Genomic DNA, 20,529 nt, shown 5'->3' on the forward strand with positions numbered 1-20,529 from the left:
ATTTCAAACAGTATGCCTGTATTATGTATATATATCTTGTCCTAATTTTTCCTTCGAACTCACAAAACCCAAAGAATTAACATCTCTTTAAAATTACACATATTAACTACTACTGTCTTGATATTTTTATTGCTCGTAATATTTTGTTTTCACATTTTTTTGAATGAATGAAATGGTCTGAGTCTTCAAAGAATATTATATAAACAAAATTTTGTCTTCAAATTTTTTTGCTTTTGAAAATCATACAACTTAAGAGAATGTAATAATTTTTCTTCCCTAAATAGTTTCTTTACTAGAGTTAACCACATGCCTGATTATCAAGAGTAGGAAATAAATCTTCTTGTGTCTTTGATCTAGCTTTGTGACTACTATTTCTGTCCTGGATGTATGGCTTTGTGTTCAAGAGACTTGACATCATGTGTTCCAAGTTCTTCAATGTCCCTGCTTCAAGTGCTTGCCACTTTTGGGCTAGAATTCTGGAGCATTACATTTTAAGACTTTCTTCACAACTACATTAAGACTATTACCACTTTGATCTAAATTTCCACTATTGGCTCCTTTAATGGGTCAATTAAATATCCATGAAAATGAGTAAAGAAGTTACTGTGCCCTTTTATTTTAGACCTGGCCCACTTATAATTAAGCAGAATAACATTCAAAGTTCATTTTGTTTAAAAACCATGAAAACATAAAGCTCTTCATTACCTGTTTGTCAAGAAGAGAATCAAGGTCATAACAGGTTTTGCCTATATTAAGAGATTAATATAGCTTAATCACACCCAATTTACTTTCTAGGTTAACTAAGTAATATTAAAAGGTGACAATTTTTCTTTGAAAGTATAATCTACATATACATGATTTTGAGAATAATTTAATGTGTTAACTTCAAAATTCAACTATATTCTCATATAATTATTTTAAATGTAAAGAAACGGATCCTTACAAGACCAAAATAACCCACAGGCCATAAGGTTGGTTTTAACTTTTTCCTTTTTTTGTTTAAACAAATGTGCACCACGATGGTTCAACAGGTAAGGCAAATGCCGTGAATATGAAAGCTGCAGTTTGCATCATACCACATCTAGAACCCAGGGCAAGTGAATTAGACAGAAGTGGTAGTCATTCTAGTTAAACAATCAGGTAACATCATGACTAGTTGGTTTGCAGCAGCAAACTGTTAATTTAAGTTTCCTTTTTCTTAATGATCAGAGGTCCCACGTTGTCTCCAGTCTCTTCATTGTGTTTTGTGTGAGATCCATCACAGAGTGGGAACTAGGAAAGAGAGAATGTCAATGTCTAATTGCAACATCAGTTTTAATTTGGCAGAGTAGAGGTGAGGCTTAAGTCACATATTTAACATGGTAACTCCTAATAAAAAGATTTTCCTAAACCACCTTATCTAGCTGTTCCTATAAAGAGAATATGTAAAGTATATATAACCAGTAGAAGCAAAAAATCAACTTTGGATAATATATATTAATTGCATTTCCATTTGTGATATTTGTGGATGCTGAATCTTTTTCATTTTTATAAGCGGGTTACAGTTACATTTCCCTTCCAGTGGACTATGTCCATTTCCTATTTATTTGTAAGAGCCTAAGTTCATTTGTTTAAAATCAATTTGTGTATTTATTATCCCTTTGTTTATCATCTTTGTAGCAATTTTTCTCAACCCTTATTCTTTGCTTAGTTTTTCATATTAATTTCTTTACTTTCATACACATATGCCAGTATTTCCCTTTTTAACATACTTTGTGGAGACATCTTTCTCTTAGAAATGTGGTATTTTCATTACTTTCCATGATTTCACATTTAGATATAACTGATATTTTGGGGTCCAGTGGGAGAAAAAGTGAGAGAAATACATTTTTAACAGTGCTTCTCAGATATGCTTCAAAGAAGATAAGTCCTGAAAGATGTTCTGATTTGGTTTCAGTGCTTTAAAAACATATCAGGTAATTCTCCTGATTTGTAGCATACATTATTATTTAAAAGAAATCCTATTTAAAAATACTATTTTAACTCAAAATTTCCCAGGCTGACTGAACCATGGACACTTTAAACTTTGATACCCATTATCCTAATGCTCTATAGAGCACACTTTACAAAATGCTATTCTAAGATCCTGTTGCTTCAATATTATTAGAGGCTGTACATTTATTGTTATACCTTTATTCACATCTTGGCAAAATAAGTCCTACCCATAAATGTCTATTTATAGGCTCTACATTGCCTATACTGCTGAGATAAAAACTGTTTAAAAAATATGTTTCCATATTTGGTATGTCTATGTTTCCTTCACATTATTCTTGTTAGACCTTTCCTATTTAGTCTCTATCTAACTTTATTAAATGTTCCCTATTTATTCTTCCAGACAAACTTGAGGATTTGGTTTTTCTTTGCCAAATACAATTTAATTTCTCTCGTAATTTTCATCTTCCAACTCATGTATACTCTGATAACATTATTTCTGCCTTATATGTTTTATAAAAGTCATCATAATTGGTGTATTTTCATACCTAAACTACTTATGCTTTTTTTTGCAAGTACTATATATCCTTCCTACTGTTAAATGACAAAAATAAGAATTTAACAATATTTTAGGTGTCTCCTCAGGCTTTTACACTTAGGAGATCCAATTACCAGTGAATTATTTTGTTTCTTTCTATATTTATACCTTTTATTTTCATTTCACATTAAACTAGCATCTTTGTTTTATTCTTGATTTCTTAAATGTACCTACACTCTAGAATCTGTAGTTTCACTATTCAGTAGAGTGAAGAGGCCTATTTAGAAAGTAAGTAATAGGAATCTTAGCTTTGCATTGAAGAGGCCTATTTAGAAAGTAATAGGAGTCTTAGCTTTAAGACTAAAATTGCCTCAGTGCACCTGGGTGGCTCAGTTGGTTAAGCCTCTGACTTGGGCTCAGGTCATGATCTCACAGTCCATGAGTTTGAACCCTGCGTTTGGCTCTGTGCTGACAGTTCAGAGACTGAAGCCTGCTTCAGATTCTGTGTCTCCCTCTCCCTCTCTCTAGGCCCCTACCCCGCTCACTCTCTGTCTCGGTCTCTCTCTCAAAAATAAACAAACATTAAAAAAATACGAAGACTGCCTCATTACTCACAGTGAAGGGAGTATAATTTTAGAAATCTGAAATCAGACAGTGAAGGTATATAATCTTGAACTCTGACATTAGAAGTGTCTAAGAATAAAATAATATTTGATTGATGCTAAGGAAATTCCATTTTAATTTTACTATTTATATATAATTTCAAGAGGCAGTAAATTAGTTAAAAATTACAGAAAACTCAAGGTATCAGCATACCTAATATTTCTGAGTAAAAATCCTTTTTTTAAAAATATAGTTTATTGTCAAGTTGGTTTCTGAGTAAAAATTCTATCTTTGGGGTAGATGGCAACATCAATGTAACATATATAAAGCTTTCATTCTTTCTTTTCTTAGGTCAATAAGATATGGTACACAGTATATTTGTGTTAAAAACAAGTCCTTACAGCAAAAACATCAACTTAAGCTTTCAGTTTTTTCTTGGTATGTATGAGGAAAGAGGCCTTAACAATTCATAAAAAATCAAACTGAAATGTACCTCACAGGAAAGAATAGCATTTCAAAGTGACATATGTTTAATAAACACAGATGAATTTACAGTGAGAATACAAGTTTACATTGTAAAAGACACCATTTTTATATATAGCACACACAAAACATGTTATTGTACAGTTTTACATATGTTATAAAATGTATTCCTGAATAATGAAGTACTTATCAATTAAAAAGCCTCAAAGAACTTAACCGAAATAGAATGTTTATTCTTTTTAAATCTCTTCTTAAATCTTAAATACTTTCTAGAAAAATAACTTATTTTAAAAAATTATTTTCCTCTATATACAGAATCAAGAACAGGAGAGAGGGTGCCTGGCTGGCTCAATTGCTGGAGCCTGTGGCTCTGGATAATGGGGCTGTGAGCTGAAGCCCCATGTTTGGCATTGAGCTTAAGAGGAAAAAAAAAAAGCAGTGTAGGACACTGTTAGCCCCCATGCCTAGATGCCAGAAGAACAGGAGAGAAATCTATAGAAGAAAATATAATGAAAGAAAGCCATATCTAAAATGAGAAAATGCTTTCTATATAATAATCTAGTTCTGCCTAAAAACTAAAATATGCCTGTTTCCTATTTTAAAAGAAAAAAATAAGTATTTCTTTAAAAAGCAGCGAATAGTAGATCCTATGTGTTTAATAAGCTTTTCTGCTTTTATAATATATAAAGTTTTTTATGATTTAAAAATATAAACTAAGCATTAAAAATCATTTTGTTCACAAGACACAGATATCCTTTAACAGTACTTTATCACTTAATCCCAGGAATTATTGACTTAAATCAGAAGCCTCTTTCAAATTTCATGTGATTCTATTTATTTAGAGCTCTCATTTTAAGTTAATGAAAAAGCAAAACTTTTTTTTCAACCAAGGACCAAAATGAGTTACCTCAAGATTGGATTCGCAATTTCTTAAGAATACAGTCTATATTAATGGAATACACTTATTGAAATTAATTCATCATTTGCAATATATCAATATATAAAAGTAAGACCTAAAGAATCAAATAATTGATGGAAAAAAGTTTAGCTCATAAGTGATTATAATATCGAAGATGCCAGTGTTTGTTATTTAACAAATTCTGGAGAAAAGTTTGTAAGTTAAATTGGCTGAATTTCCTCTATGTCCAGAAAATATCCCATTATGTTCATTAACCCAATTAGAAAACTACAAATTCCAAATTATTTTTAAAATTAGGTAAGAGACAGCTTAGAAAAGGGCCTAGAATAAATGATTAGGATAAATAAAACTAGAGATTCTTGCTTTCCACTTGGAAAGCTAGCAACATCACCAGTCTTCATAAAATATACATGATTTGTTGCTTTTTAATCTCCCCAATCTCAAATTATGATGTTTCTGTTTTTTTTGGTATTTCAAGAAAAATTAATAAATAAATGCTTCCCCTTATCTCTTTTATTTGTAACAATTAAAAAAATTATCTTCCTTCTCCAAACTTTGTATTTTTAATAAGTTTGGATTCTTCTATTTCCCTAAGAGGTTGCCTGGCACTATACTGATTCACTATCATAAACTGCTCTCAGAAATAGTATTACTTTGGTTGAGAAAGAAAATAAAAGCAGTAAAATCTGAAACTACCTGAGAGAATATGACATATTATTCCATTTTTAGGTACTTACTTTAGTAAAATATTAAGACAGTAAACTTAACAGTAAAATGTGTTAAGAGAAATTAAGATTTTACAAGACTGTCCTTATATGAATTGGACGAGCTATGTAACCAACACTCAGAATTTTGTTTCTATGAAGGAACGGGCTCAGTGCACCCACCTCTAAACCATTAATAGGATGGACTTTCTATAAAACACACACCTTAAAACAAAAATAAGCCCACCACTAACAAAAAACCCAATTCAAATTATGAGGTTGTAAATGAAACAAAATGACTCTATATAGTATGTCCACTTGCATTTCAATTTCAATTGAGCTTCTGACAATTAACTGGCATGCATTTCCTCCTTTTTTTCATTTCTTAGTGGCATCCTTCTAGTCCTTGTTCACTCTCTCCTGCCTCCTGGATGGCCAAAATACAACTGGGAGTGGGAGTGAGGTGGGAATTAGCAAGACTATGTTGCATACTCATCCCTCTGACATCAAAGTTTTCTCATTTCCTTATTTCGAAAATAAGGCTCTCCCTTCCTGAGTTTCAACTCTGTGCTCTTACTCTCATTTCCTTCCACCTTCTTTCAAGATGGCACTGTTCAAATAATATCTCCCTGCAGTCACTTTAATCCTTTCTACTCTATTGGCTCCTTTCTTTCTCCAGTCACATATGGATAGCCTTTTGGTGAAACACTATGAAGAGGCCAGTTTCTCAAAGAGCAGAGGGCATTTTAATCCTAGGGGGAAGAGAGGACTAATGAGGAATATTTAAAAATGTAATTCCTGCATACTGCTAAGAGATCTGATTCATTATTCTGATTTACTGGAAAAACTACTAAAAATGTTAGACCCACACAATGGGTTATCAGCGATTATACCTTAAGAATGAATTAGAATTGAATTAAAGATTCTATCATATGTAACTTTTCTTGAGATAGGTAAGAAGGAGTTTTCATTTTGTTATATTATAAACACAACTGGTTTGTAGGAGGAATGGATTACTGAAAATGATATCATCACAGCCATCTAATCAAAGGCATTAATTACAAGTCTTTTGTGCACTGACATGTAAATGTGTGAGTTGGCATTGCTCTGATAACCTTAGGTACCTCAGGAACGTGGAGAGTTTCCAAAGATACCTGAAGAATAAGAACATCCATTAACATGAATAATATTAAAGGCAAATTCTTAATTGACTCACGTGGGAATAAAAAGTTTCCAAGATTCAGTGAAAATTCGTAACTGACAAATCCTAAAGGCAAAGAGGATCACTAACAGCATAAAAGATAAGCTTTAAAAAAAAAGAGGGAAATTGGAAATAAAATGACTGATCTGGCATTCCTTTCCTTGAAGTTTACCTATGGGAATAACTACCTCTAGTTTAACCATCTGGTTGTGTACATCTAAACTGTATGATGAAAAAATAATCCTGGAATGCTTTGTTGAATTATAAAGGCTAATAAATAAGCCATTTACATCATTGTGTTCCTGAAATACTTACAATCTTAGTCCTTTTAAGTCCCTATTTGTTTTATTAACCCTTACTTTACCTTCTGGGAAAACTCAACCAAAGCAAACATCCTTTACTTGACGCCCAAATCTATGCTTTAGAGTTCACTCAGGCAGTCATCTTATTTCCCCTCCTTTCCATTCACTGTCACATTTACTGAAATTCTGACATACACTCAGACTTCTAGCATTTCTTTATTAGTAATTCAGACTTTAACATACTTAGACACAATTTCTATTCTAATTATTCCTTTGAAATGACACCAAAAGGTGAAATTCCTAATTGTTTAACCCAACTTCTACTACAGTATTCACATAGTTATCTTTGCACCAGCTGATGTTCACAGCCAAATCTTTGAAACCTTACCTTTTCCACTGTGAAGCCATGATATTCTTAGTTTTCCTCTAATTCTGGCGATTTCATCTCCATTTTTGGCTCTTATTCCTCTTTCCAAAATACAAAAAATTCCCTAAGATTTCTTATTTAGCCCTTGATTTTCATCTGCATGAAGGATCTGTTGGCATTCTTATGCTTGACTTAGTTTCACCGACCTCTATCTCCAACTCTAACATCTCAGCCTTAGATCCACTTTTCAGACCGTCTGCTGGACATTTCCATTCAAATATCATCTCAAAATTCACTTTGGAATTGAACTCCTTATCATCATCCTAGAAAATTAGCTTTCCTTCTTGAATTCCTATTTCTGTTAACAGCATCATCTCTTCTAACACAACAGATTTAGATACTTTAATAAGTTTGTTTTTCTCCCCTAATCTCACATATAAGTCAGTCAGTACATTTGGCTGACCCTTTCCTCAAAATGTTTCCAATATTTGTTCATTTTTCTCCATTCCTAGAGCTAGTACCCAGTGTAAGAATCATAACTTTTAAATTCCCGACAAGAAGCTCCCCAATGTCTGGAGACACAAACTCCTTACTCGGGAGAGGAAAGACCAGACTAAATTCTACATTGATCCTACCTTTGATCACTTGAGTCCTTTCCCACAAATTTTGAGAAAGAGTTTCCCAAACTTGCTAGTTTATCCAAATACCACCAATCTTCCCAGGGGCAATTTAACTCCCATGTATATCATTATGCCTTCTCAGAAAATTCTAGCCCGGTGTAACCACTTTCCTCTACTTAAATCACCTCTGAGTTTACTGTACACATTTTTGATACCTGCTATTTTACTATTTAACTTTTCCCATGCATATATAGAAGACACTAAGTGATCACTGACTAAAGAAGGACCACACTCTGACTTAGAAAATCCTGAATTCCTAAAGATACTGTTTTCTATATTTCGGTGAGCAACAGGAGAATAAAACCGATTATGAGCATAATTAAAACAAAAACACAGGTGCAGTCTATAGATTATTATTGAGGGTTATTTTCTAGAGTCCCTACTAGTACTTATAAATAACTTCACATACCAAATGAATAGTCTTCTTTTTCAGGTACAACTTGCAGTGGGACTATTAATATTTGGTTCACATTCCATATGTTCATCAGTTTTCAGATACAATGACATTATCTAAAGCACTGTATCACTGGATTATACAGCATCATTGTATTGGGGGAGGGAGTTAGAATACACTTTCCAGTACTTGATATGGGACTTCTTATTTGTATAATGGCCTTCCACTGTGGGAAAAGGCAGTTCCTGAGAAGTGCTTTCAGAAACAGATATATCATTTTTTATTGTCATTTTTCTGATGTGTTATGTCAATTTTCTTATGCGTTATAGGGTTATCTTTAATGAAATCTATTTAATTTAAATGCTAATAGTTGCAGTACATACAGTATTTTTTCACCATATTTCTCACAATACCTCAGAAATTCTGAAGTCATTCAATTTATGAAGCTTTTCAAGATGACCTTAGGAAAGCATTTTACCATCTTTAGGTCACTAGCTGTTATCACTGTCTAAAAGCTGCCTAACAGCTACAGGTATCAGAGATGATAGTTCCACATGGGAGCCTGATGAAATGTAATTAACACAAAAGAAAATAAGATTTTAAAAAATTCTGATATTTAACTATAGGAGCTATAGCTTAAAGAAAGCTTAAAGGCTACCTGATTGGTTCCATCCATAGAGTATGTGACTCTTGATCTCAGGGTTGTAAGTTCAAGACCCATCCATATTGGGTATAGAGACTACTTAAAAATAATAAAATCTTAAAAAGAACAAAAAGAAAGCTTAGATACAAGGTCAATATATTTACCAGACAAGAAATTTTCTTTTTTTTCTTTTAAATGTTTATTTATTTATTTTTGAGAGAAATAAAGAGAGCACAGACAGAGGAAGGGCAGAGAGAGAGAGGGAGACACGGAACCCGAAGCAGGCTCCAGGCTCCAAGCGGTCAGCATGGAGTCTGACACGGGGCTTGAGCTCATGAACTGCCATATCATGATCTGAGCCGAAGTTGGATACTTAACCCACTGAGCCACCCAGGTGCCCTCACCACCCCAGATAAGAAATTTTCAAGGGTAGTTTCCCAAGTTTCTCTTGAATTTTCTAAAACTTATCCTAGAATCCATGAGCTTGAAAGTTCAAGAATTTACTTGTTTCTCTTTGTGTTTTAGGCTGAATAGTCCCTTTCCTGGGATAGTGGAGGGATCCACTTGGGGAGGAAATCCTAAGATCCACATGGGGAGGAAATCCTAAGAATAAATAAAGGGATTCTTCTCTCTTCTTGACCAAGAATACAGTTACATTCACCTGACCTCAATAAGGGGAAAATAGACTTTTATTGCACAGTAGTTATATATTTTAGGAAATATATTCCTGAAGAGTACATGGAAAACAGAGAAGAATAAAATGCACTTAAAAAAAAAAAGAAAGAAAGAAAGAAAGAGGGGTACCTGAGTGACTCAGTTGGTTAAGCATCCAACTTTGGCTCAGGTCATGATCTTGTGGTTCATGAGTTTGATCCCTGTGTCAGGCTATGTGCTGTCAGCTTAGAGCCTGGAGCTTGCTTTGGATTCTGTGTCTCCCTCTCTTTCTGCCCCTCAGTTCCACTCAGTTTCTCTCTCTCTCTCAAAAATAAATAAACATTAAAAGAAAAAGAAAAAGAAAAAGGATACCCGGCCGATTCAGTTGATACAGCATGTGACTCTTGATTTCAGGGTTGTGAGATTGAGCCCCATATTGGGCCTAGAAATTATTTCAAAGAAAAAAAAAGGGATATCCTAACAACATCTGGTGATATATGTTCGATAAAATAGTTTAAAAAGAAATGTAACATTAAAGATGGCACTAACATAAAGGACTTGTTTATCCTCACCTTTTTGGACCTCCAACAACGGCAGTACACAGCTTTATCTCCCAAATCCTCCATGTCAAAAGCATGTACTATCTTGGGGTTGTCTTTCTGGATGTGAAGGTTTACCATAGATTTGTTGCGATGATCTTTAACATAAAATCTTTTGTAAGCTAGATAACCAATCGCAGCTGTACCAGCAGCAATAGTAACTGCTGCGATCCATTCAACTAGAGTAAGGAAGGAAAACAGGAATAATTATCAAAATGAAAATATACACTAATAATGTGTATTTTTACTAACATGTATGTTCAGAAAAATCCAGTTTTGAGCTAAGCATCCCAATAATCCATGATTTTTAACTGTTAACAAAATGATCACAACACATTGGTGTACCAGTTCTTGTTAAGACTTTCCCCAGCCTTTACTGAGGTAATTGTATATTTTCTATTGAATGCTGATAGCTATTCAACGTAGAAGGAAACTTAAAAATTAAGTTTAGATGGACAAGGAAAAACCATGCTTAATAATTTTTAAAGCGTTCATAAATACATTTAAAATACATGTAAGCTTGTAGGTACCTACTGCTTAAAAAAAAAAAAAAACAGCCCTGATACATTAAAAAATTCAGATTAAGAAGACTCCCCTCACCCAAAAAATCTGAAGGTGATTATGTTAACAAAATGACTCATCAGAGTTCATTTAAATAGTAGGTCCTTTAGTGATTTTAAAATTTAAAATAGGGGCGCCTGGGTGGCTCAGTCAGTTAAGCATCTGACTTCAGCTCAGGTCTTGATCTCCTGGTCTGTGAGTTCAAGCTCTGCACTAAGCTCTGTGCTGACATCTCAGAGCTTGGAGCCTGCTTCAATTCTGTGCCTCCCTTTCTCTCTTTCCCTCCTCTCTCAACGCTCTCTTTCTCAAAAATAAAATAAAAATTATAAAAACTTTTTAAATATAAAACAGAACTGGTATCTGAAGGAAGGAAAAGGACAAATAGAACAGAACTGGTATCTGAAGGAAAAAAAATAAAGGACAAATAAAACAAAACCATCCCCTAATATTAAACATTCAAAGAAACATATCCAGTAGGATTCTGGGCTTCAAAGTCATTCAAAAGTGTTTGTTTTTAAATTTCAAAGTGCTTTCTCATTAGAATAAAAATCAGGATGTGTTAATTTCATATAAAAGATGAATATAATCAGTCTCGAATTATAGGAACTATAATACTCTCACTTAATATATTCTAAATTTCCATTATCCACCAGTGGATGAGGATTTGAATTCTCTACAAACTTCATTTTTAATTTAATGACATTTTTCTACTCAATTATTTGCTTGACTAACAGGCGATCTATTTATTCTTTTCATGTAGCTTTTCGAGGAGCCCTTAGAAACCCAAGCACTTAACTACCCCAATTCCACAGAAGGTTGGAGAGAAGAAAGCTCTGCATAGTCTGGTTAGCCTCAGCCTCAGAGAAGAGTTGTCTATTCCCAGTATGGAGTGGACTGCAAGGAAGAAGTTGAACAGGGATCAGGGTAAATACACTGGACTGCTTCTCAGCACTTCTTGAGTCAGGTCTTCACAGTATTTCAAATAAATTTCCAGACTATCAAATAAAGCCCCAGAGAGATAAGTACAAAAAACATATTCCAAGGCCAAATAAAAACATAAAGTGAATTATTAACTGTATGGCTTATTTGCACTATTGAGTCAAATTTTTTATTACACTAATATGATTAGTCACCATTCCTAATAGTGCCCTACATTAAATTGGAGCCCATTCTTAAAAAACTGTAATGGGAATGAACAACCATTCTCAGACTTAGTTCCTTTTAGTGTGGTCTTCTAACTTATTTAACAGTTTACTTTTTATCAAAAGTTTGTAATTAGCACGTTCCTTGGATTCTATTTTCAACCATAGTATTTTTCTCTACATAATATTTATTTTCCTTCCCACATAATTTTCATTTCTCCTTGCTAAAATCCCCTAATATAAACAAACATCATGTCCTTCCCAGGTGCTGCATGACTGACAAAACAAGTTAATAAGTTATTTGACAGCTTCAAACCTTTGGACTCATTGAAGAATGTTTTTAACTACACAATTTGTGTACATTGGTCTTGAATTTTTAGCACTGCTTCATGATATTACCCTGTAGCAACTCCAAGCAGGGCTGAAACTTTGCTCTGATTTCTAGCTTGGTTCATGATCTCCTTTTTGATGTATTATTTATCATGGAGTCTCAACTCTCTTGAGAAAGTATTCTCTATGTCAGGAGCTGTAGCAATGCACTTCTAAGCTAATGGAAAGCCATTCTGAATAGCTAATGTACCTATCACTAAATGGGGTAAAATATTCCTTTGCATAGTATATGTTCAATTATGTTGGCTAAATTTTATCATTAGTATAAACTTAAAAGAAGGAAATATCCCAAAAGAATAAAATAACACAACTCCCTAATTACTGTTGATCTTAGTTACACCTTACTTCTTAGGTGAGTTATAAAATAATCTCTAACGATTTATTTTAATGGTGTCTACATATTACAAAAAGGCCTAAGAACCAAGGAACAAATAAAATTGGTTAAGATTAATTAGTCTCATGACATAAAGAAGGAATCCTATAGGAATTTCTATCTGAAACTCTTGATAGGTCTAAAGAATCTTTCTTAACCATTAAAACATTCTTGTAGTCTCTTTTCTCATATTAGCCACTGAATCCATATGGTGACTTTTTTAAAAAAAAACTTTACTTCCCTGGAATTTTTGACAGTGGAATAAACGACAGAATACTTGACATAGAAAAGAGGCGACAGCAAATGAAAGAAATGGGAACTGACTCTAGATATTACTGAAAAGTAGCTGCCCCACAGGGAATCAAAACACACACTGTACCCTACCCTTTAATAAGGGTCACTTTTGATCTTATATAAATGTAATAGTACCATATGTGCTGGGAAAATGGCTCTGCATTTGCTCCAATGGATTTTTCTGAATCATGGAGCTAGATAAATTCTTAAGAATTTCCCTTTCCCCCCTTCACAAATTCCAATTCTCTAATCTCATTAGAGACAAATAAATGGAAGATTTCCAAGAATAAGAAATATGTTGTTTTATCATTTCCTTATTGCAGATTGAATCAGTTTTGTTTGTTTGTTTGTTTGTTTGTTTTCTGGCAAAAAGCTGTGGCTGCCACTGGCAACTCTAGGGAAAAGAAGGAAAAGGAAACAATGTAGAAATAGGCAAGAATGACTATGGATTTAAAAGTCAACAATTAGAATAGAGAAAGAATTGAAAACCCAAGATAGTAAACAAATAAAAACAATAAAACTCAAGTGATATTTTGTTCTTGATAGCAGATATCTTCTATTAAGAATAAACAGAGGCAAAAAGAGACTTTATCAAGACCCAATCTTTAAAGACATTTCAGTTGGCACCCTCAGACACTCTTTATCTTGAGCACTACTTCTGCTTCTTGTAGTTCTATCCTCACTTCACTTCTTTATAGATATCTCTCAAGGTACAGTATTCCTATAGTTAGATCAAACTCCACCCGACCCAATCTTGCTTAACAGTGCTTTCTACGTTCACAAAGAGATACAACTGATGAGCCAATGTAAAGAACAAAATATAGAAATAACATTTCTAAATAATCCCTCCCATTCTTACTCTTCCCTTGGTTTACTACTGTACAACACAGGATATTGGTTTTCTCTCAGAATTATTCAGAGATTGAGAAAACATAAATTTATCTCCAAATCCCTTGTTTATAACCCATTCCTCAGCTTTTCTCTATTGTGGGAATAATTTTGCTTTAACTTAGAAATCTCACCCTGTTTCTGTTCCTTTAGCTCTTTTCTGTCCAAAACAGTCCTCTTTTGCCCAAAGTCAACTGCCACAGAATCAGAATGTTCTTTTCTTCTCAGGAGAGGGGGAGGGGGGCTGTGTTTAAATCTTTCCCTCCCTAGGTCTCTTCCCCAGATTGGTAGGGTGTGCCTGGTAATGTTACTGTTAACACAGGTGGTGTTCAATTTTAGCTGAGTAAAAGAAATAATAGATTACTAATTTGAATTTGCAATTCCATCTGTCCTCTTACCATCACATTGCTCTTATACAAAATGACTTATCTTTGGCCTCATCTTAACCTACTGTATCAAAGTGTGGGATTTAAACATTTCAGATTAAAATAAAACTTTATTATGGAACATTTCAGACATCTATACAAGAATTACTATAATGAAGTCCCATTTACCCTCACCCAGCTCCAACAAGTATCAACTCACTGCCAATCCTATTTCATCTATAGACCCCAACACCCCCAGTATTTGTTTACTGAAGAGCAGATTCAATGAGTTTTGGAGGTATCAAGGAGCAAGACTTTAGAAACCTTCCTAAAAGTCATATACTGGGTATGAGGAGGAGTCACTATAGACTGGGGACTCCATAGTAGTGACTATAATAAACTAGTCTGGTATCAAATAAAAAATAAGTTCGGTATAAGTATGTTGATTATACCTCAATAAGGGAAAAACAAAGGTTGGTATCACTCACCAAATGGGTATCAAGAACCATCTCACTGCATGGGATCTTAGGATTTTAATTCCACTTATCTTCATTGCCTTTCCCAGATTCATGTCCTGGCCTGATCCCCATTAATTTTATTTATAACCCACCACCCATTACTTTTCTTCTGAATATAAAGGAGAATTCTGCACGCATAGACACATCCTTTTGTTTTTTATTTAACATATAATTAGAAACTGCTTACCTCTGTTAAATACTTTTCTAAGCCCTTTATAGTTATTAATCTATTTAGTTGAGAACAGATACCTTAATTCATCCTCCCCAAATTCAAAAATATAGATTTTATTAGTGTGGTTTAAAAATTCAGAAAAAAACTGAAATCTAAACATTACAAGGTAGATTCCTAAGACAATATCTGTCCCTACCCTGCCACACTACTACATATGAGGAAGAAGGTAGGAAGGTGCTGGTTAAAGAGTCTTACACAGGTTTTCGGTCTTTTGGCATAATCCTCATAACAACCTTTATGTTTTTAGGTGAAATAAAAAGTAGTAACTTCTCCTAAAAGTTGAGTACTTCAAGTTTAAGTTGATCACCCTCTTCACCAAGCAATTTCCAGTCCCTTAGAAAAGGGCAAGCTAAAAACAAAAAACAAAAAAAAAAACCACCCACAAACTTGTCTTGATTCTAAGAAAGATTAGACTGCAGATAGTGTTAAGAAGTCCTAGAGTTCACCTACTTCACATTTCAATAGTGTGCTATCTCAGTGGAGTTTGTGCCCATTTACACAAAATGACTCCACATTTTAAAAAGCTATGTTGTAATCTTTCAGCTTATATCACATAAGTGCAAACTGTCTTCTAGTAGAATTATCAGTGGCTCAAGTCACATAAGTATCTTATTTTACACAACAGTCTTATTCCTCAGAAAATACAGGTTTGAGTTTAAAAACAAACAAAAATTCCTCCCTATTTTAAATGCACCAAGGTGCCTCTATTTAAAGGACTCTCAAGATAAGCATCCTTTGAAATAATTTTTGCAAATAATTACCTCCTACATACTTCATTAGTAACTTAAAAATGTCATGAGGTTATCCACTTTAACTCTGTCAGGTAACTTATGGCAACAGAAGTGGAATTCTCCAACTTTAAGAGTGGATTACAAAATTAGGTCTCCAGTTAAGAGAGCCTTTACAGAACCTGGCATTAACTCTAGAGCCTCAATATTTACTAAATGAATTAATACGGCTCTTTTAAATAAACTGCTGGACAATCTCTTTACCTTTACTTAACTACTGTTACCGGCAACCAAATCATGGGACATGGCATTTTATACCTGGGCAGAGAGATCGCGTGTATCACATAGCTAGTGCACAGTATTATATTAACAGTTATACCACCACCAAGGATTATTATGTGAAGCTCTACATTAATCGATTGCTAGAAAGTCTCTTAATTTTAATTGGACATATGTTTCCAAAGGCTAGACTAGCACAAGGGAAGCATGGCTGAGAGAGCTGAGAGCTCAAAGAGCTGTTTTCAATCCTCTCTTCTGGACTACTGCTGATGTTGAGTGCCAGATGCCAGACGGCTATAATTAAAAACAAAAACAAAAACAGAAACAACTGGGACAACTGAAAATCTCTGATTGGTTTTCTTTGCTTAAAAAAGAAATATGCAAAACTAGGATGTGATTACTCAAGCTTCAGGGCGGCCGGAAATCGGCAGTCTGACGGAGATTTAAACCGGAGAAGGGGGAACCGATTTTTTTTTTAACCTTTCCTCTTTTCCAGACCCTGTGACTTAACACAGAGGTGTCTCAGGGAAGAACAAGAAAAAAAGCTAGCGGCGGGATCATCAGGTTTTAGGATTTGGCTAGTTAAGGAAAACGTGGTCCAGACTTGGGTAGAAGCCTCCGTAGCCCCCAAGCCTGGAGAGATAACTAATCCTTACCCAGACATTTCCCCCGTCCCTAGTCTGGCCCAAGGAGCTCACAGGCCCGCCCTGCCCTTGCCCTTCTACGTCTCAAGGTTACAGGACTGGCGGGCTCGCATGGCAGCGGTAACAGCCCAGAGAGGAGTTGAGAAAGCTGCAATCGGTGCGCAGGCCTCCAGCCTCACCCCACTCCCAGGTCCCACTTCACCTCGTACGTTGGAAGACAGACTCATGGCGCCGTCGCTTGCAAGGCGTGTGCACAGACACTAAGCACAAACAGGCTCACGGAGGGCAGGAGTCAAGGTGCGAGAAACGTCCTACGTGCACCCACTCCAGGCCGCTACAGCGCAAGCGCCGCGGCTGGCTGTAAGCACGTGTGTACTGCCACAGCAGCTGACGACGAGCATGCGCGGAGCTGGGTCCTGGCCTTAAAGAAGTCTAGAGTCGGAATTTTGACAGCCGCAATACTGGGGAGGAGGAAGAGACTTAGAGAGGTAGCAAATGAGTGTGCGCAAATCTAAGGGGGCGGAACCCTGGAGCCTGGGGTAGGGCTTTGAGAAACAACAAGCTAAGCCAGAGGTTTAGTCTCTTTTCTAGGTGTGCGGGGTTTCTCTCGGCAAAGGACAGGTGCTGAGGTATCTAAGATCTTATCCACGGTTTTCTTGCTCAGTTCGGCACCTACAAGGCCAGGTCCAGTCTTCGTATAAAACAGACACACGGGTATCAATTGTGAAGTCCTATTTCAGAATCTCGCTCCCGGTATGCATCACCTTTTCTGCTTTTGAGCCAGTTATCTCTGGGAACCTTGGAACCTGCGCTAAGGGCTGAGTAGGAGAGGGGAATTTCTAGAAAAAATGTACTTTTCCCCTTCCCCCCAAGATTATTCTCTATCTTCTACAGTCTGAAATTAATGTCGGTTTAAAAATATTTTTTTAAAAGCGATTTAAGGGGGTTAGAATTAACTCAAAGGATGTTTAGGAGATAGGTTTTCTAAGAAGCTGCCTGTTTATACTCCTATTGTTTTGATGCAGGGTGGGAGTTGGAGGGAGCTGATTGTAGTTAAAGCGCGCCTCTAAGCCGCGCTTGGCACAGCTACAGCCTCCCAACTTCCAACACGTGACTGATTGCTCCTCTCCATTGGAAGCCTCTGGCATCTTTGAGCTGGTCCCCAGGAAGCGCTGAAACTCCCACTGAATGAATGAAGGTATAACAGCCCCACTGGCATTGTAACGCCAGCTGGGGAGGGGGAGTGAGAAAGAGCGCGTTCTACCTAACCGATATCCTTCAGCTTTCCGGGGCGGCGCCAAGCTCTCAGTCCCGTTGCGGGGGGTCCCTTCGCGCAGCCTCTGGGCATGCTCAGTAGCCGCAGCGGCAGCGGGTCGCGCAGTCGGAAGCTCGCGGCTGCGGCGGCTGTGCAGGCGGCGCTGACGCGCGCGGCAGCTGAGGGAACTGGAGGACGGCGGGAGGGGGCGGGAGCGCGGGAGGTGGGGCCGCCGACGCCGTCAGGGCCCCAGGGAGCACGGGGCGCCGCGGCTGCCTCTCTCCGTCTCGGTTCGGTCTCTGGGGCTGCGGTGGCAACTGTGGCCGCAGCGGCAGAGCAGCGGGAGTCGGGAGCTGCGCTCTGCCGAGAGTTGGGCAGGGGAACGCCTGCGCCTCCGCGGCGTCATGGGCCCCATTCCCGGGCCTCAACGGGCACCAGCCGCGGGAACCCCCGGGCCTCCTCGCGTCCAAGCCTGAGCGACCCCCGGGTTCTCCGGCTCCCCCTCCCTCCGCGCTATTTTTTTTTTTTCCTGCTCTCGCCGCAGCCACAGCTTCAGCTCTGCGTTATGGCAACGGAGCCGCCATCCCCTCTCCGACTCGAGGCTCCTGGCCCCCACGAAATACGGACCCCACCCGTGAGCGAGCCCCCTCTCGAGGGCTTCCCGAAACCGACAGGCGGCAGGCTCCGCTTCCTCAACGGTTGCGTGCCCCTCTCTCATCAGGTGGCCGGGCACATGTACGGAAAGGACAAAGTGGGTAAGTATGGGTGGTGCGGGGTTCGCCGCTGCCCTTCCGCCTCCGCGAACCCCCGGCCAGCAAAGGCACTTGGCGCTCACCTGCAGGGCTAGGGCTGGACTCTCCTGTGGTCTGCGCGCCGAACCTCCGGCCTCTTCCGCTGTCACCCAGAGCCTCGAGACCAGTGCAGAAAGGGCTTGAAAAGGGGGCGGCTTGGGGGGGGAGGGCGTCACGCTAGCGGCAGGAGGTGGTGGAGAGAGTAGTGTCTGGTCTCCCCAGGAGGGTGGATGTTTGTTGGAGACGGCGTTGTTAGTGAAAAAAAGGAACTTCATTTTTACTGGACGGGGAAGTAAATTCTCCCCTGAGCACAAGGTCTGTTTATTATAGGCGGGTAGCTATTGCACAAGAAAAGGAATGAAATGCAGATGATGCTAATCTAGTGCTTCTCTTCTTTGTGCAGCTGCATAGCTGGAGGGGAAGAAAAAATACAGGGTTTATTTCATTGATTGATTGATTGATTGACTGACTGGGAACGCTTGATTGATTGATTGATTGATTGACTGACTGTTTGGGAACGCTTGTCTTGACTTATCCAGGATCAATCTCCCTGCCCCGCTGAGAGGTTTTTCTGGTATCCCTTGGTTCTCAGGAGGCGTGGTTCCGGTAGTGCAGAAACTCGAATTCAGGGTAGGAAATAAACCCTGCTGTTGTACTAGAATGGTACACAGTTAAACACATTCAGTTATTCTTGATTATCTTTTTAAGACTATGTCAATGCCTGTGTAATGCATTTTGTGAGCCTACCACATTCAAAGCACAGTACAGGACCTATCGCAGTTTATTATCTTGTGATGTAAAAATTCAGTTTAGGAACCATAATTCACCTAGCTTACTCAAACTGGTTTTCCGGGCCGTGATTCCTAGGGGAGTCTGATATATGAGTATGTGAGTAGTGGGAGTCTCAGACTTGGAAACCACTAGATACAATTTGGTTTATGCTAATAAAATGATTCGGGTTTAGGCTGGTAAGATAATACTGACCTTTTTAGATGAGATAACTGAGGCCAAGCCTGGTTATGTGACAAGCCTGAAATCACACAGCTACTGTGTGTTAGAATTGGGAAACCAAGGGTCCTACCTCAGCACTGTATTTTTCCACCGTGTATTGTTTTTGCAGATAACAACTCAAACAAGGGTATTTGAAAATGGATTTGAATGTATGTTTGTTATTTCTCAAAGAGCAACATTTCTTACTGCTTTTATTTTTACCTAACCTTTCTTTTTCTCTTGTTGAAAGTTAGGCATTAATGACCATGTCCTGGATTGTGTGTCTGAATTATGCATTCCTTGAAGTTAGACACCAAATCTGTTTATCCTCATTGTCTTGTATAGGGATTAAATAGAGAAATGTTGAGGGGTGACTGAGTGGCTCAGTCCTTTTGAGCATGTGTTGATTTCTGCTCAGGACATGATCCCACCGTGGTGGGATGAGGCCAGTGTTGGACTCTATGCTGGGTGAGGAGCCTGCTTAAGATTCTCTCTCTTCCTCTGCCTCTCTCTCTCTCTCTCTCTCAAATAAAATATAAAAAAATAAAAATAAGAGAACACTTTAAAAAGAATTGGGAAATGTTGAAAGTGTGAGAAATGACAGATTTTTTAGTATACACAGTTAAGGAAACATACAGTTCTCAAGGTGTTTAGCCTACATGGAAGGAAACAATGCATTCTTGTGTGTGTCTCTTCTGGTAATGAGAGTTTGAGAGTAATTATGGAATTACTGTTAATAGATTTACATTGCGTACCTATTTATTTATATTAATGAATTGTAATGATAATATTCCTAACAATATTTTAGGAGCTAAAAGAAATCATTGTTTCCCTAACAGTCCCTAGAGGTCAGCTCATGTGCCTCAGTGTATAGATACACAAAAAAATCCCAATATAAACACAGTCTCAGTGGTGATTGTCATTTGAGATTGTAACTATTGCCTATCAAAGTATGTAATAGTGAGCTTGTTGCTTATTCACTAATTACAGATGTTCTCTACATGTGACTTTAAGCCACCTT

The 20,529-nt window shown here is 37.2% G+C and overlaps 2 protein-coding genes across 4 annotated transcripts in view; one reads left to right on the forward strand and one right to left on the reverse strand.

The window, feature by feature from the left end:
• Positions 1-592: 592 nt before the first annotated feature.
• CISD1 (CDGSH iron sulfur domain 1) lies at positions 593-16,891 on the reverse strand. 2 transcript variants are annotated; one of them, XM_039224959.1, is made up of 5 exons: positions 16,675-16,891; positions 13,841-14,045; positions 11,419-11,513; positions 10,032-10,237; positions 593-1,272 (listed from the first exon to the last, which is right to left on the reverse strand). In XM_039224959.1, exons 3-5 carry the CDS (start codon positions 11,456-11,458, stop codon positions 1,183-1,185), a joined length of 336 nt encoding a protein of 111 aa, XP_039080890.1. In that variant the 5' UTR covers positions 11,459-11,513; positions 13,841-14,045; positions 16,675-16,891; the 3' UTR covers positions 593-1,182. The 2 variants fall into 2 exon arrangements, with proteins under 2 accessions (XP_039080890.1, XP_039080891.1); XM_039224960.1 differs by lacking the exons at positions 11,419-11,513; positions 13,841-14,045 and having other exon boundaries at positions 16,675-16,881.
• Positions 16,892-17,961: 1,070 nt separating this feature from the next.
• Positions 17,962-20,529, forward strand: part of IPMK (inositol polyphosphate multikinase) — a 63,982-nt gene continuing 61,414 nt past the window's right edge. Inside the window, exon 1 of one of the 2 annotated variants that reach the window (XM_039224958.1) lies at positions 17,962-18,482. In XM_039224958.1, the coding sequence (XP_039080889.1) occupies positions 18,293-18,482 (190 nt within the window). In that variant the 5' untranslated portion in view covers positions 17,962-18,292. The remainder of the gene's footprint in view (positions 18,483-20,529) is intronic. The other variant, XM_039224957.1, reaches the window with a different exon arrangement.

Source organism: Hyaena hyaena, unplaced genomic scaffold, assembly GCF_003009895.1.
Source record: "Hyaena hyaena isolate Hyena2069 unplaced genomic scaffold, ASM300989v1 scaffold_1836, whole genome shotgun sequence".
Classification (NCBI taxonomy): domain Eukaryota; kingdom Metazoa; phylum Chordata; class Mammalia; order Carnivora; family Hyaenidae; genus Hyaena; species Hyaena hyaena.